The sequence below is a fragment of the Lithobates pipiens genome, unplaced genomic scaffold, assembly GCF_037356315.1.
Source record: "Lithobates pipiens isolate NorthernLeopardFrog02 unplaced genomic scaffold, aLitPip1_a1.2 Scaffold_22, whole genome shotgun sequence".
Lineage (NCBI taxonomy): Eukaryota > Metazoa > Chordata > Amphibia > Anura > Ranidae > Lithobates > Lithobates pipiens.
Window position 1 is genome coordinate 14,563,800 of NW_027507784.1, and position 14,731 is coordinate 14,578,530.

Here is a 14,731-nt window from a genome sequence, read left to right on the forward strand (position 1 = left end):
CACACATACAGTATGCACACAGACACACAATATACACACACAGGATACACATACACACACTGGAAAGGTACTGGAGAGATGGGGCAGCTATAATCTTGGGATTTCTTTTTTTTAAAAACACTGATTTTTACATACTGTCCCTGGTTTTATTGAGGCTGGCAACCCTGATGGGGCCCCTTAGTGGCATGGGGCCCTCGGGCAGTGCCCGAGTGCCCGAATGGTAAGTCCGCCCCTGCATATGTGTTAGCACCTTCCTTTTCATTGATTGTCTTTTCAGAAGTGTTTTTTTCACTTAAAGGGGCAGCTTCACAATTTTACTTTTTTTTTTTCTAGCATATTGTCATTTTTGGTTGGCGCCAGGGCTTATTATTATTTCTCGCATTCTGTTTGAATGGTACCATTAGCCATTTGGTAATGGCTGCCAACCTTCACTTATATAAGGAGTATCTGAGGCACCTTTAAAACCAGGAACACGGGGATTGGAGCTTTCTTCAGCAAATAAAAAAGACGCTTATAGCAATAGGCCAACAGTGGGCACATAGAAATGTCTCTGGTCTAAAAAGGGAAAACAGATGCCGGAGCTGAAGAGGTTAAAAGTCCAGGATGATGGGTGGCGGTGAAGTCTTCCTTTGCCTTGTACAGGAGCGCCCCCTGCTGGTATCAGTTTTCCTGCCAATAAACTGTCGATGAAGATTCTACTTTTTGTTTGGCTGATTGACTCCCCCAATAGACTGGCTCTGAGGTTTGAGGCACCTGCATAGGTGGGCAGGACAGGTTCTGTCTGTAGGGTTGTCATTGTCACCGATAGGAGTAGCAGAGGCCTGCAACGAAGGCTGGAAGAGTCAAAGTGAAAGAGAAAGTAGCAGAGCGATTGTTCTCCACCCTTTTCTGATCTAGAAGCAGGAAGAAGACGGCGAGGGCCAGAGGTGAATCTATGGAAGGGTTTTACCGGTGAATATTCTAGGAGGGAGACAAACGGACAACGAAGGTATGTATCATACGTGTGTCATGCTGCGCTGTGCGATCATGCCAGCGTCACATCGAGTGAGCACTGAGCTCTATTGTATATTATGTATATCACAGAAGATTTACACACACAGTGCTGGGAAATGTTCATTATAAACATATTCAGCATCACTGAAACCGATCCTAGATGTATTATTTCTTATGATCAGGTCACCCAGAAGTGATATTTTAGTTATAGGTGGAGTCTGATGGGTTGAATCAGTCCTATATGAATTGGATTCTCCAACAGTGAGATTGGTGTACAGACCTGGGAACTCAGCACAGGGATGGTGGGGACCCCTCATATTGGGCATAGCAGGTGTATAGACCCGGGAACTCAGCACAGGGATGGTGGGAATCCCTCATAATGGGCACAGCGGGTGTACAGACCCAGGAACTCAGCACATGGATGGTATTCATAAGGGGCACAGCAGGTGTACAGACCCGGGAACTCAGCACAGGGATGGTGGGAATCCCTCATAATGGGCAAAGCAATTGTACGGACTCGGGAACTCAGCACAGCACAGGGATGGCAGGAACCCCTCATGAAAAGCCTGAGGGTCAAGCATGATAAGCTCCCGGCTTATGTTGCCCCGTGTTTGAAAATACTTCGGCAGTGGCAAGTAACGGCAGGAGAAGTCAGATCTCTTCCAAGGAAACTTCTTGGGAAGCGGATCATGAGCTCTGCTTTTTGCGAGCCACTGGCCTTGAGGGATTGCCCAAGCCTGGTTTTGGGGGTGGGTTTGCAGTTGATTAATTTGGAGAGAATCCCAATGAAGTTTAGGGATCAGGCTTGGCTTGCCTTTCATGGAAAACTATATGTGAAGGGCAACTTGAAGTTTCTTTCCATGAGTGATCGGGGCTGCCCGAGAGTAGAGTGTGGAGGAGTGGTGGAGTCCATGGATCACTTTCTACTTCAGTGCCCTTTTAATATAGATGTGTACAAGAGGGTGGGGAGGGCTCTGAGTATACCCTTCCTCCCCCATATGAGTTATGCAGAGTGGGTGTATGGGGCTTTTCAGACTCGTCGGGATTATGATTTGGAAACACTTTTTTTAGTTAGTTTAGTAGTCCGTTATTTCACGTGGAGTGCACGGTGTCAGGTATCCTTACGGGGTAAAATCCTCCCTGTGGAAGTGGTGGTGCAGAACATTCTGGGTGAGGTTGGGAAGATTCGGGGTCTTCAGAAAGACAGGTGGCAGCAGGAGGCCTGGATAAAGGCGTGGAGGAATATCAGGACTCTGTAGTGGCTGCCTGTTGATCTCGGGGTGTGCGGCTTTCTTTGTATTCTTCTTTCACTCCCTTAGATTTTCAGATCCAATATGATTTTGATAAAAGGCTCCATGCATGGTGACGGTGATGTTCCTTAGTCTGGCTCTCCCATAGGGATTATGTAATGCGCAATTTGTTTTGCACTGTTTATTTTGTTCTTGTTCTTTCTGGTTTGTATAGTAATTTTCAATTACTTTGTAAATATGTTTTATTTATTTATTATGGTTTTATTGTATATAAGTTGTTGTTTGTAAGATTTTCAATAAACAAAATTAACCCCTCATAATGGGCACAGCAATTGTACGGTCCCGGGAACTCAGCACAGGGATGGTGGGAATCCCTCATAATGGGCACAGCAATTGTACGGTCCTGGGAACTCAGCACAGGGATGGTGGGAACCCCTCATAATGGGCACAGCTGGTGTACAGACCCGAGAACTCAGCACAGGGATGGTGGGAACCCCTCATAATGGGCACAGCTGGTGTACAGACCCGAGAACTCAGCACAGGGATGGTGGGAACCCCTCATAATGGGCACAGCTGGTGTACAGACCCGAGAACTCAGCACAGGGATGGTGGGAACCCCTCATAATGGGCACAGCTGGTGTACAGACCCGGGAACTCAGCACAGGGATGGTGGGAACTCCTCATAATGGGCACAGCTGGTGTACAGACCCGGGAACTCAGCACAGGGATGGTGGGAACTCCTCATAATGGGCACAGCTGGTGTACAGACCCGGGAACTCAGCACAGGGATGGTGGGAACCCCTCATAATGGGCACAGCTGGTGTACAGACCTGGGGACTCAGCACAGGGATGGTGGGGACCCCTCATAATGGGCACAGCGGGTGTACAGACCCGAGAACTCAGTGCAGGGATGGTAGGAACCCCTCATAATGGACAAAGTAGGTTTACAGACTCAGAACCATAGCATGGGGATAGTGAAAGCCCTTTTATATTGTGTACAGCAGAAGTGCAGACAGACCTGGGAACTCAGTGCAGGGATGGTGGGAACCGATCATAATGGGCACAGCGGGTGTACAGACATGTTAACTCAGCACTATTGCTTTATATATACAGTAGAGTAAGTGAGCATTGTCACCCTAGGATGAGAAGCCTGTTACTGGCATGATCACCAGGTGAAAATAAAATATAAAAAAGCTTTACAAAATGAAAACTAATGTAAAATGTAGTAAAGCTAAAGAGGCCCTCAGATAGTTAACTACTACTTCTCCATACATTCTGTTGTAACCTCTCTATAATTGTCTGTATCCCAGAGATCCATGACCTTCCACCTCCTCACCAAGCCATAGATCCCGAAGAGTTACCCTTTCCTCTGTGCCATACCGTTCAATGATGGCTGTCCCTGTCCATCATTCTCAGTGAAGCTTCACTACTCTGTGTATATATAGATGGTATCGAGAGATATTGTAGATACTGAAAAGCCCATCACAAGTTACCATCTACCGAACTCTGGTTCCTCTTCCATCAAAGCCATTGGTACCTCCATGGAATTCTTCCCTGGACTCTGTACAACTCTCTGTCCCTCCCCTTTGTCTAGCCCAGCAGTCTCCGAACTTTAGCCCGGGGGCAGGATATGGCCCTTGGCTCTTTCCTTCCAATGATACAAGACACTATTCCTTTCATTAACACCAATAATGGGCCCCTATTCGTCTCGCTGACACCAACAATGGAACACTATCCCTCCCACTGACACCAATGATGGGGCACTATTCCTCCCACTGACACCAATAATGGAACACTATCCCTCCACTGACACCAATGATGGGGCACTAGTATTCTCTCTGACACCAACAATGAGGCACTATTCCTCCCACTGACACCAATGATGGGGCACTATCCCTCCCACTGACACCAATGATGGGGCACTATCCCTCCCACTGACACCAATGATGGGGCACTATCCCTCCCACTGACACCAATGATGGGGCATTATCCCTCCCACTGACACCAATGATGGGGCACTATTATTCTCTCTGACACCAACAATGAGGCACTATCCCTCCCACTGACACCAATGATGGGGCACTATTCCTCTCTCTGACACCAATAATGGAACACTATCCGTCCCACTGACACCAATGATGGGGCACTATCCCTCCCACTGACACCAATGATGGGGCACTATCCCTCCCACTGACACCAATGATGGGGCACTATCCCTCCCACTGACACCAATGATGGGGCACTATCCCTCCCACTGACACCAATGATGGGGCACTATTCCTCTCTCTGACACCAATAATGGAACACTATCCGTCCCACTGACACCAATGATTGGGGCACTATCCCTCCCACTGACACCAATGATGGGGCACTATTCCTCCCACTGACACCAATGATGGGGCACTATTCATCCCACTGACACCAATGGTGGGGCACTATCCCTCCCACTGACACCAATGATGGGGCACTATTCCTCCCACTGACACCAATGATGGGGCACTATTCCTCCCACTGACACCAATGATGGGGCACTATTCCTCCCACTGACACCAATAATGGAACACTATTCCTCCACTGACACCAATGATGGGGCACTATTCCTCTCTCTCTGACACCAACAATGAGGCACTATTCCTCCCATTGATATTAACAATGGGACACTATTTTTCTTCATAGTACATTTTGTATTTATTTTGTATTTATTGTAAGGAAACCGGTTTAACAGGTCTGGCAATCCATTCAAACAAAAGCTCTGAAGGAAATTGTAAGGGCTTTTGAACAAAAATAGTTGACTCAATGAAGGCGTTAAAGAATCTTCTGACGAAACAATTTCTCTATGAATGTTAGAACAAAAATATAACTGTGTATGGCCAGCTTTACTCTTGGACCTGTCTTTACCCCTCCCCCCACTTTGCAGCTTATTCCTTAACTCCGCCAGATACTCTTTTTTGTCCATCTAGCTTTTCTCCAGTGCGGCCTCTCCCTGATTCCCCTATTCTTTTACTGCAACCACTGACTTACAAAAGCCTACAAGAGCCTACAGCCAATCCACACCCTATGTGTCCTACAGCCAATCCACACCCTATGTGTCCTACAGCCAATCCACACCCTATGTGTCCTACAGCCACTCCACACCCTATGTGTCCTACAGCCAATCCACACCCTATGTGTCCTACAGCCAATCCACACCCTATGTGTCCTACAGCCAATCCACACCCTATGTGTCCTACAGCCAATCCACACCCTATGTGTCCTACAGCCAATCCACACCCTATGTGTCCTACAGCCAATCCACACCCTATGTGTCCTACAGCCAATCCACACCCTATGTGTCCTACAGCCACTCCACACCCTATGTGTCCTACAGCCACTCCACACCCTATGTGTCCTACAGCCACTCCACACCCTATGTGTCCTACAGCCACTCCACACCCTATGTGTCCTACAGCCACGCCACACCCTATGTGTCCTACAGCCAATCCACACCCTATGTGTCCTACAGCCACTCCACACCCTATGTGTCCTACAGCCACGCCACACCCTATGTGTCCTACAGCCAAGCCACACCCTATGTGTCCTACAGCCACTTCTTCACCTGCATGGAGATGCCAGCAAGCTCAATCATGAGGCAGGGCACCTCTCTTAATATTGTGGCCTTCCCTTAACCGGTAAGCTGAGAAGCTGCTGTCTTTCCCCTTGGAAAATATTTAGGCCCTAATAGAGACCATGCATGGGTCAAATGAATTTTCCTTTCAAAAATCAAAATGCGTTTTGTAATACCATGGTGCCACCATTAAATTCGTCCAACCAAGCCTTCAATTTCATCTCATGTTGCTACAGGAAAGACATTTCGTGGTCGGGAATCTTCTTTTCTTTCCAGGTCACCGCTTTTTCTTTTTCAATTGTATTGATTTGAAATGTATTCATTCATCTAATTTCCAACATGCTCAATCACTCAGATTCGATGGCTCGACGCCACACCCTATGTGTCCTACAGCCACGCCACACCCTATGTGTCCTACAGCCACGCCACACCCTATGTGTCCTACAGCCACGCCACACCCTATGTGTCCTACAGCCACGCCACACCCTATGTGTCCTACAGCCACGCCCCACCCTATGTGTCCTACAGCCACTCCCCACCCTATGTGTCCTACAGCCACTCCCCACCCTATGTGTCCTACAGCCACGCCACACCCTATGTGTCCTACAGCCACGCCACACCCTATGTGTCCTACAGCCACGCCACACCCTATGTGTCCTACAGCCAATCCACACCCTATGTGTCCTACAGCCAATCCACACCCTATGTGTCCTACAGCCAATCCACACCCTATGTGTCCTACAGCCACGCCACACCCTATGTGTCCTACAGCCACGCCACACCCTATGTGTCCTACAGCCACGCCACACCCTATGTGTCCCACAGCCACGCCACACCCTATGTGTCCCACAGCCACGCCACACCCTATGTGTCCCACAGCCAATCCACACCCTATGTGTCCCACAGCCAATCCACACCCTATGTGTCCTACAGCCAATCCACACCCTATGTGTCCTACAGCCAATCCACACCCTATGTGTCCTACAGCCAATCCACACCCTATGTGTCCTACAGCCAATCCACACCCTATGTGTCCTACAGCCAATCCACACCCTATGTGTCCTACAGCCAAACCACACCCTATGTGTCCTACAGCCACGCCACACCCTATGTGTCCTACAGCCACGCCACACCCTATGTGTCCTACAGCCACTTCTTCACCTGCATGGAGATGCCAGCAAGCTCAATCATGAGGCAGGGCACCTCTCTTAATATTGTGGCCTTCCCTTAACCGGTAAGCTGAGAAGCTGCTGTCTTTCCCCTTGGAAAATATTTAGGCCCTAATAGAGACCATGCATGGGTCAAATGAATTTTCCTTTCAAAAATCAAAATGCGTTTTGTAATACCATGGTGCCACCATTAAATTCGTCCAACCAAGCCTTCAATTTCATCTCATGTTGCTACAGGAAAGACATTTCGTGGTCGGGAATCTTCTTTTCTTTCCAGGTCACCGCTTTTTCTTTTTCAATTGTATTGATTTGAAATGTATTCATTCATCTAATTTCCAACATGCTCAATCACTCAGATTCGATGGCTGCATGAAAAGTGGCCGTTGCTGCAGCCCACTAATGCTGCGAAATTTGATCAAAAATTCATAATTAGGATTTTCAAACGAAAATTAATTTGGAGTTCGACCCATGTTTGTCCGGCTTAGGTCCTGCCCTTTAGAAATACCAATCCGTCACCTTGTCCACCAATCACTAGAACTGTGGTCTACAACCCACTTTGTTTGGTTTACGTTCTCTCAGAGAAATCTGTTCTGAAATGGGCCATTCAGTTGTAGTAGCCCTCATAGGCCAAAGGTTCTCAGTCCTCTTCTGACCATAGTGATATGGTGATATGGTATCACCAAGTTTAGAACCTCGCTTGCTTTTCTGGAAAAACAATAAGCATTGATATTAAAGAGGAAGTAAACCCTGATGAGTTTACTTCCTCTTTGATTCCCTGCAAAGGTAAAGCATAATGGACTACTATGCATCGCATCGCATCACATCACATAGTAGTCCATTATGTGTCACTATGTGTCCTACAGCCAATCCACACCCTATGTGTCCTACAGCCAATCCACACCCTATGTGTCCTACAGCCACACCACACCCTATGTGTCCTACAGCCAATCCACACCCTATGTGTCCTACAGCCACTCCACACCCTATGTGTCCTACAGCCACGCCACACCCTATGTGTCCTACAGCCACTCCCCACCCTATGTGTCCTACAGCCACGCCACACCCTATGTGTCCTACAGCCACGCCACACCCTATGTGTCCTACAGCCACGCCACACCCTATGTGTCCTACAGCCACGCCACACCCTATGTGTCCTACAGCCACTCCCCACCCTATGTGTCCTACAGCCACTCCCCACCCTATGTGTCCTACAGCCACGCCACACCCTATGTGTCCTACAGCCACGCCACACCCTATGTGTCCTACAGCCACGCCACACCCTATGTGTCCTACAGCCACGCCACACCCTATGTGTCCTACAGCCAATCCACACCCTATGTGTCCTACAGCCAATCCACACCCTATGTGTCCTACAGCCAATCCACACCCTATGTGTCCTACAGCCACGCCACACCCTATGTGTCCTACAGCCACGCCACACCCTATGTGTCCTACAGCCACGCCACACCCTATGTGTCCTACAGCCACGCCACACCCTATGTGTCCCACAGCCACGCCACACCCTATGTGTCCCACAGCCACGCCACACCCTATGTGTCCCACAGCCACGCCACACCCTATGTGTCCCACAGCCAATCCACACCCTATGTGTCCTACAGCCAATCCACACCCTATGTGTCCTACAGCCAACCGTGTAGGTTTAGGAGATATTTCTTGGACCTACAGGTAAGCCTTAATCTAGGCTTACCTGTTGGTCAAAGTGGTTTGTAAGGGTTTACAATCACTTTAACATGATAAATTAAGCAGCAGCTTCCTCTAATAAAGACTGGTCCCCAGTGACGGAACAAGGTCATCTAGTGGCAAGGAGCGAAGATATCAAATGGCACCCTCCCCAGAAATGTATGGACATTATGTGTCAGCAAAAATCCCCTGCCCCCCCAAAAAAAATTATTCAAGCACTATAGGTGGGTTTTATTATTATTATTATTATTCGGGATTTTTATATAGCGCCAACAGTTTACGCAGCGCTTTACAATATAAAAAGGAGGCAATACAGTTATAATTCAATAAAATAAAAGGATTAAGAGGGCCCTGCTCAGAAGAGCTTACAATCTAATAGGGTGGGGCAGGTGGTACAAAAGGTTATAACTGTGGGGAATGAGCTGATGGAAGTGGTAGGAGATTAGGTGGAGACATGATAGGCTTCCCTGAAGAGATGAGTTTTCAGGGATCACCTGAAGGTTGCAAGAGTAGGGGGATAGCCGGACCAGTGGAGGTAGCGAGTTCCAGAGGATGGGAGAGACTATGGAGAAATCCTGGAGATGAGCATGGGAGGAGGAGACGAAAGAGAGCTTGAGAGTAGGAGGTCTTGAGAAGAGTGGAGAGGACGATTTGGGTGATATTTGGAGACTTGGTGATTTGGTGATGTAGATCGGGGGTAGAGTTGTGAATGGCTTTGTATGTTGTGGTTATTATTTTGAATTTAATTTGCTGGGTGATTGGGAGCCGGTGTGGGGATTTGATGAATCTATAGAGCTCTATAGGATTGCAGGGGCCCTGCACTTGAAATGCCACTGGCTGTCAGATTTCCACTTTGTTTACCCGCCCCCTACCCATGTTCTTTGTTGGAAGCGGATGGGGGAAGATAAAGAAACACAGCAAGGTGGCGATCGTGCAGTGCTGATTCAGGAGAGCTGCAGTGGCAGGAGAAGAAGCTAGAAGCGAGAAAGAGCACAACCCGTCCCTTCTCCTGGCACTTTCCTCCTCTCCAGATCTGGCTTGTCCCCTCCAGTGCTAGGCTAACAGGAGTAGTGAAGCTGAAATCACTACTCCTGTCTTCTTGTAGGTAGGAGCTCTCCATGTGGTGCCCTCCCCACCTCCCATGATGCCACCATGCCCAGGGCAGCTGTCCCTCCTGCCCATACCTTGTCCCCAGGCATGTACTGGCCATCGGGACTACCGGGAGTTTCCCGGTGGGCCGGTGGCACAGTGGGCCACTCTGATGTAAGGGGGCTGGTTATGGGACACTCTGATGTAAGGGGGCTGGTAATGGGACACTCTGATATAAGGGGGCTGCTGATGGGACACTCTGATGTAAGGGAGCTGCTGATGGGACACTCTGATGTAAGGGGGTGCTGATGGGACACTCTGATTTAAGGGGGTGCTGATGGGACACTCTGATGTAAGGGCGCTGGTAATGGGACACTCTGTTGTAAGGGGGCTACTGATGGGATACTCTGATGTAAGGGGGTGCTGATGGGACACTCTGATGTAGGGGCTGCTGATGGGACACTCTGATGTAGGGGCTGCTGATGGGACACTCTGATGTAGGGGCTGCTGATGGGACACTCTGATGTAGGGGCTGCTGATGGGACACTCTGATGTAGGGGCTGCTGATGGGACACTCTGATGTAGGGGCGCTGGTAATGGGACACTCTGTTGTAAGGGGGCTGCTGATGGGGCACTCTGATGTAATGGGACACTCTGTTGTAAGGGGGCTGGTAATGGGACACTCTGTTGTAAGGGGGTGCTGATGGGACACTCTGATGTAAGGGGGTGCTGATGGGACACTCTGATGTAAGGGGGTGCTGATGGGACACTCTGATGTAAGGGGGTGCTGATGAGACACTCTGATGTAGGGGCTGCTGATGGGACACTCTGATGTAGGGGCTGCTGATGGGACACTCTGATGTAAGGGTGCTGGTAATGGGACACTCTGATGTAAGGGTGCTGGTAATGGGACACTCTGATGTAAGGGCGCTGGTAATGGGACACTCTGATGTAGGGGCTGCTGATGTGATACTCTGATGTAAGGGGGCGCTGATGGGACACTCTGATGTAAGGGGGTGCTGATGAGACACTCTGATGTAAGGGTGCTGGTAATGGGACACTGTTGTAAGGGGGCTGGTAATGGGACACTGTTGTAAGGGGGCTGGTAATGGGACACTGATGTAAGGGCGCTGGTAATGGGACACTCTGTTGTAAGGGGGTGCTGATGGGACACTCTGATGTAGGGGCTGCTGATGGGATACTCTGATGTAAGGGGGCTGCTGATGGGATACTCTGATGTAAGGGGGCTGGTGATGGGATACTCTGATGTAAGGGGGTGCAGATGGGACACTCTGATGTAAGAGGGTGCTGATGGTACACTCTGATATAAGGGGGTGCTGATGGGACACTCTGATGTAAGGGCGCTGGTAATGGGACACTGTTGTAAGGGGGCTGGTAATGGGACACTGTTGTAAGGGGGCTGGTAATGGGACACTGATGTAAGGGCGCTGGTAATGGGACACTCTGTTGTAAGGGGGTGCTGATGGGACACTCTGATGTAGGGGCTGCTGATGGGATACTCTGATGTAAGGGGGCTGCTGATGGGATACTCTGATGTAAGGGGGCTGGTGATGGGATACTCTGATGTAAGGGGGTGCAGATGGGACACTCTGATGTAAGAGGGTGCTGATGGTACACTCTGATGTAAGGGGGTGCTGATGGGACACTCTGATGTAAGAGGGTGCTGATGGGACACTCTGATGTAAGGGGGTGCTGATGGGACACTCTGTTGTAAGGGGGTGCTGATGGGACAGTCAAAATATAAGTGGGCCGGTCTGGATGAAGTCAAGGGCCAAATTTCTGTCCCAGTCCAGCCCTGCTTGTCCCAACCCTGACGGTCACTGTTGCTCTCTCTCCCCTTGAGCAGGGTAACTGGTCATGTCTCCCTCCTGCAGTGGTTGGACCTTAATGAAAACCTCCCACAGCTCTCCTCTCCACACAATTATGTCCAGCACAGAGATGATGTCACTGCTACATTTACAAGGTAAAATTTTGGTTTGCAAAGGCATTTTGTGCACACAAAGCACATTTCTATCCTTTATGGCTATTGAGGAATGTATTGAAATGAACGTTTTTGTGCCCGGAATTCAGGCTTAAAGATCACACACATCATTTCATTCTTATGAACAGAGATGTGGATTGTTGTGGAGTAAACCATAAAATGCAAGCAATGAAATAAACAGTTTATCATGTTATCGGCTCATGACTTATGTCTGTTGGTTATTACAGATGGGGCCAAGAAAGGTGGCAATCTGCTCCAGAGACAGTGAACAGAATTATGAATGGCTGAAAGATTTTCTAGAGAACAGAATGTGTAAGAACACAAAGATCGTGGCCCGACCTGTGTACATAACCAACGACATGTCTAAGTTTCGTCAAGAGGTCTCCGAGTATAACTTTGCCATCTTGTATCATACTAAGAAGCGTGGAAGGATAAATATCACCAATGTCACCGACTCCCTCTATGATGAGGAGCTGAAATTTCTTAATGAAAGGTTTGGTAAGTAATAGGTCTTTATTTTTGTATTGTAGCACTACCCTCACAAGGGCTGCAGATGTTAACTGGTTCTTTCACAAACCGTACAAGGCCACCAGCCACACAGGCAACATTCCTTCCACTCTGGCTTCAATAAACAGTCTAGGGTTGACTTTTTAAATTGTATTGATTGAAGGAATTGGAAAGAGGGTGGGGTTAGGGTGGCATGGGATATTCAAGGCATGTTAAATAGTAACAGGTGGGCACTCTTGTCTAGGCTAGTCTTCTCTGAACAGTCTTGAAGGCCACGGGTTTAAAGGAAAGGCCAAAACCAAATACCTGTCTCAGAAATGCTGGCACTTATCCTTCAAACAGCACACAGTCACTTGGGTCTTGAGCTAGGGTCTATTCTTACAATGTGTCTTTAGGACAGCTGAAGTCCCCATTTTTTCTTTAGACATCCCTATGCTTCAAGACAACTACCCAGTTCCTAGCTTCCACCAGACATTCTTCAGTGAGAAAGGAGTTAATACTCAGTGCTATAGGACAGCTACACACTTCCGGTGATTCCTCCATACCAGACCTGTGGGTGAAGGAATAGGAATAGGCCACCCAGTATTGCCACAGCTAGGACCTCGATGAACTAAAGCAACTCCAGCAAGCTTGCCCCTGAACCTGGGAACTTCTCCAGCAGGACAAGACCAAGGCTGTTCCAGACCCCAGACTATTTATGTTCCCCTCCAGCCACCTACTTTGCACACCTCCCCGGGAATTGGCTGCAGCACGTTAGGACCTCAGACAGGTTTCAGTGCTTTCTGTAGCTCCATTGTGGAGATTTCCTTTCACCTGTTGTCTGCTGGAACAGAAAATATGGAGAATCTCTCTGAATGGGGACACAGCCTGTGTAGAATTAAGATGTTTAGAATCTCTGTCAGGTTTTTTTTGGTAGTTGTGCTCTCGTTGACCTCTACTTTCTTTCTTGTTGCTGGACAGGAAGTGTGGGAGAAGCGATCTCCCCACTGTGAACCATGGGCGCCCGCAGAACTTTTTTTTTGGGGGGGGGGTTACCCATGTGACAATGTGATTATCACATCGTCATGGTCAGAGACTGCAGGCGTAGTACAGTCCCTAGGATAAGTATTGGATAATAGCCAGCCCTCTTACTAGACCCAGGGAAACTACAGCAGTGATCCCTCCGGCTGGACGATCGCTCACTCTGGGTTCCCCGGGGGCGATTTTGGTCAGTAGTGTAGCATGTCTGTACCCTGGCAGTGGCTCAGTCTTTCTCTCTCTGGTGGTGCTGGGTAGCATGGCTCTTTCTGGTGGTGCTGGGTAGCGTGTCTCTTTCTCTGGCGCTGGGTAACATGGTTCTCTCTGGCACTGGGTAGCATGGCTATCTCTCTGGTAGTGCTGGGTAGTGTGGCTGTCTATAGCACTAGGAAGCATGGCCCTCTCTGGTGCTGGGTAGCGTGGCTCTCTCTCTGGTGGTGCTTGGTAGCGTGGCTCTCTCTATGGCACTGGGCAGCATGGCTCTCTCCGGTGGCGCTGGGTTGTGTGGCTTTCTCTCTGGCGCTGGGTAAGGTGGCTCTCTCTCTGGTGATGCTGGGTAGTGTGACTCTCTCTGGCAGCGCTAGGTGCATGGCTCTCTCTGGCACTGGGTAGCGTGGCTCTCTCTCTGGTGATACTGGGCAGTGTGGCTCTCTCTCTGGTGATACTGGGCAGTGTGGCTCTCTCTCTGGTGATACTGGGCAGTGTGTCTCTCTCTCTGGTGATACGGGCAGCGTGGCTCTCTCTCTGGTGATACTGGGCAGCGTGGCTCTCTCTCTGGTGACACTGGGCAGCGTGGCTCTCTCTCTGGTGACACTGGGCAGCGTGGCTCTCTCTCTGGTGACACTGGGCAGTGTGTGTCTCTCTCTCTCTCTCTCTCTCTCTCTCTCTCTCTCTCTGTGGCTTCCGCCCAGCACATGCCTCTTTTTTTTGTCCTGTAGCACTCACTCCCTCAGATTTTTTCCAGGCTGCAGTCTCTCAATCTCTCTCTTGATCGAGCTGTAGCCTCCTTCCTGTGGCAAATGGGGCTGCCAGTCTTCGAGACTACATGTCCCATGATGCTCTCCTCTCCTAGTCTCCTTTGATTGGCCCTCAGTTTTAGCCAATGGGGAAGGAACGGAGCGGGAAGGAAGCTGGGCAGGGAGCCTGGTGAGAGCCACTGTCTCTTCTTCCTGACAGGAGAAAGGGGGGGGGGGGGCCCGCAGCTTGCCTTTCTCCTGTCACAGCAACGCCAAGTTCTCTGCTGAACTGAGCAGGGAAAAGAGCCCGTAGTCACACTACACTGATGGGGGGGGGCTTGACAGCACCTTGATGATGTCACCCCACTGGCTGCCTGCACCCCCATAGCCACACCACTGTGCTGAATGTGCTGATCCAATCCCTGATTCCAGGGGTGGGCGCT

The 14,731-nt window shown here is 49.4% G+C and overlaps 1 protein-coding gene across 1 annotated transcript in view; it reads left to right on the forward strand.

The window, feature by feature from the left end:
• Positions 1-690: 690 nt before the first annotated feature.
• Positions 691-14,731, forward strand: part of LOC143923322 (uncharacterized) — a 32,736-nt gene continuing 18,695 nt past the window's right edge. The window contains exons 1-2 of the mRNA XM_077446931.1: positions 691-988; positions 12,036-12,306. Of these exons, the coding sequence (XP_077303057.1) occupies positions 12,036-12,306 (271 nt within the window). The 5' untranslated portion in view covers positions 691-988. The remainder of the gene's footprint in view (positions 989-12,035; positions 12,307-14,731) is intronic.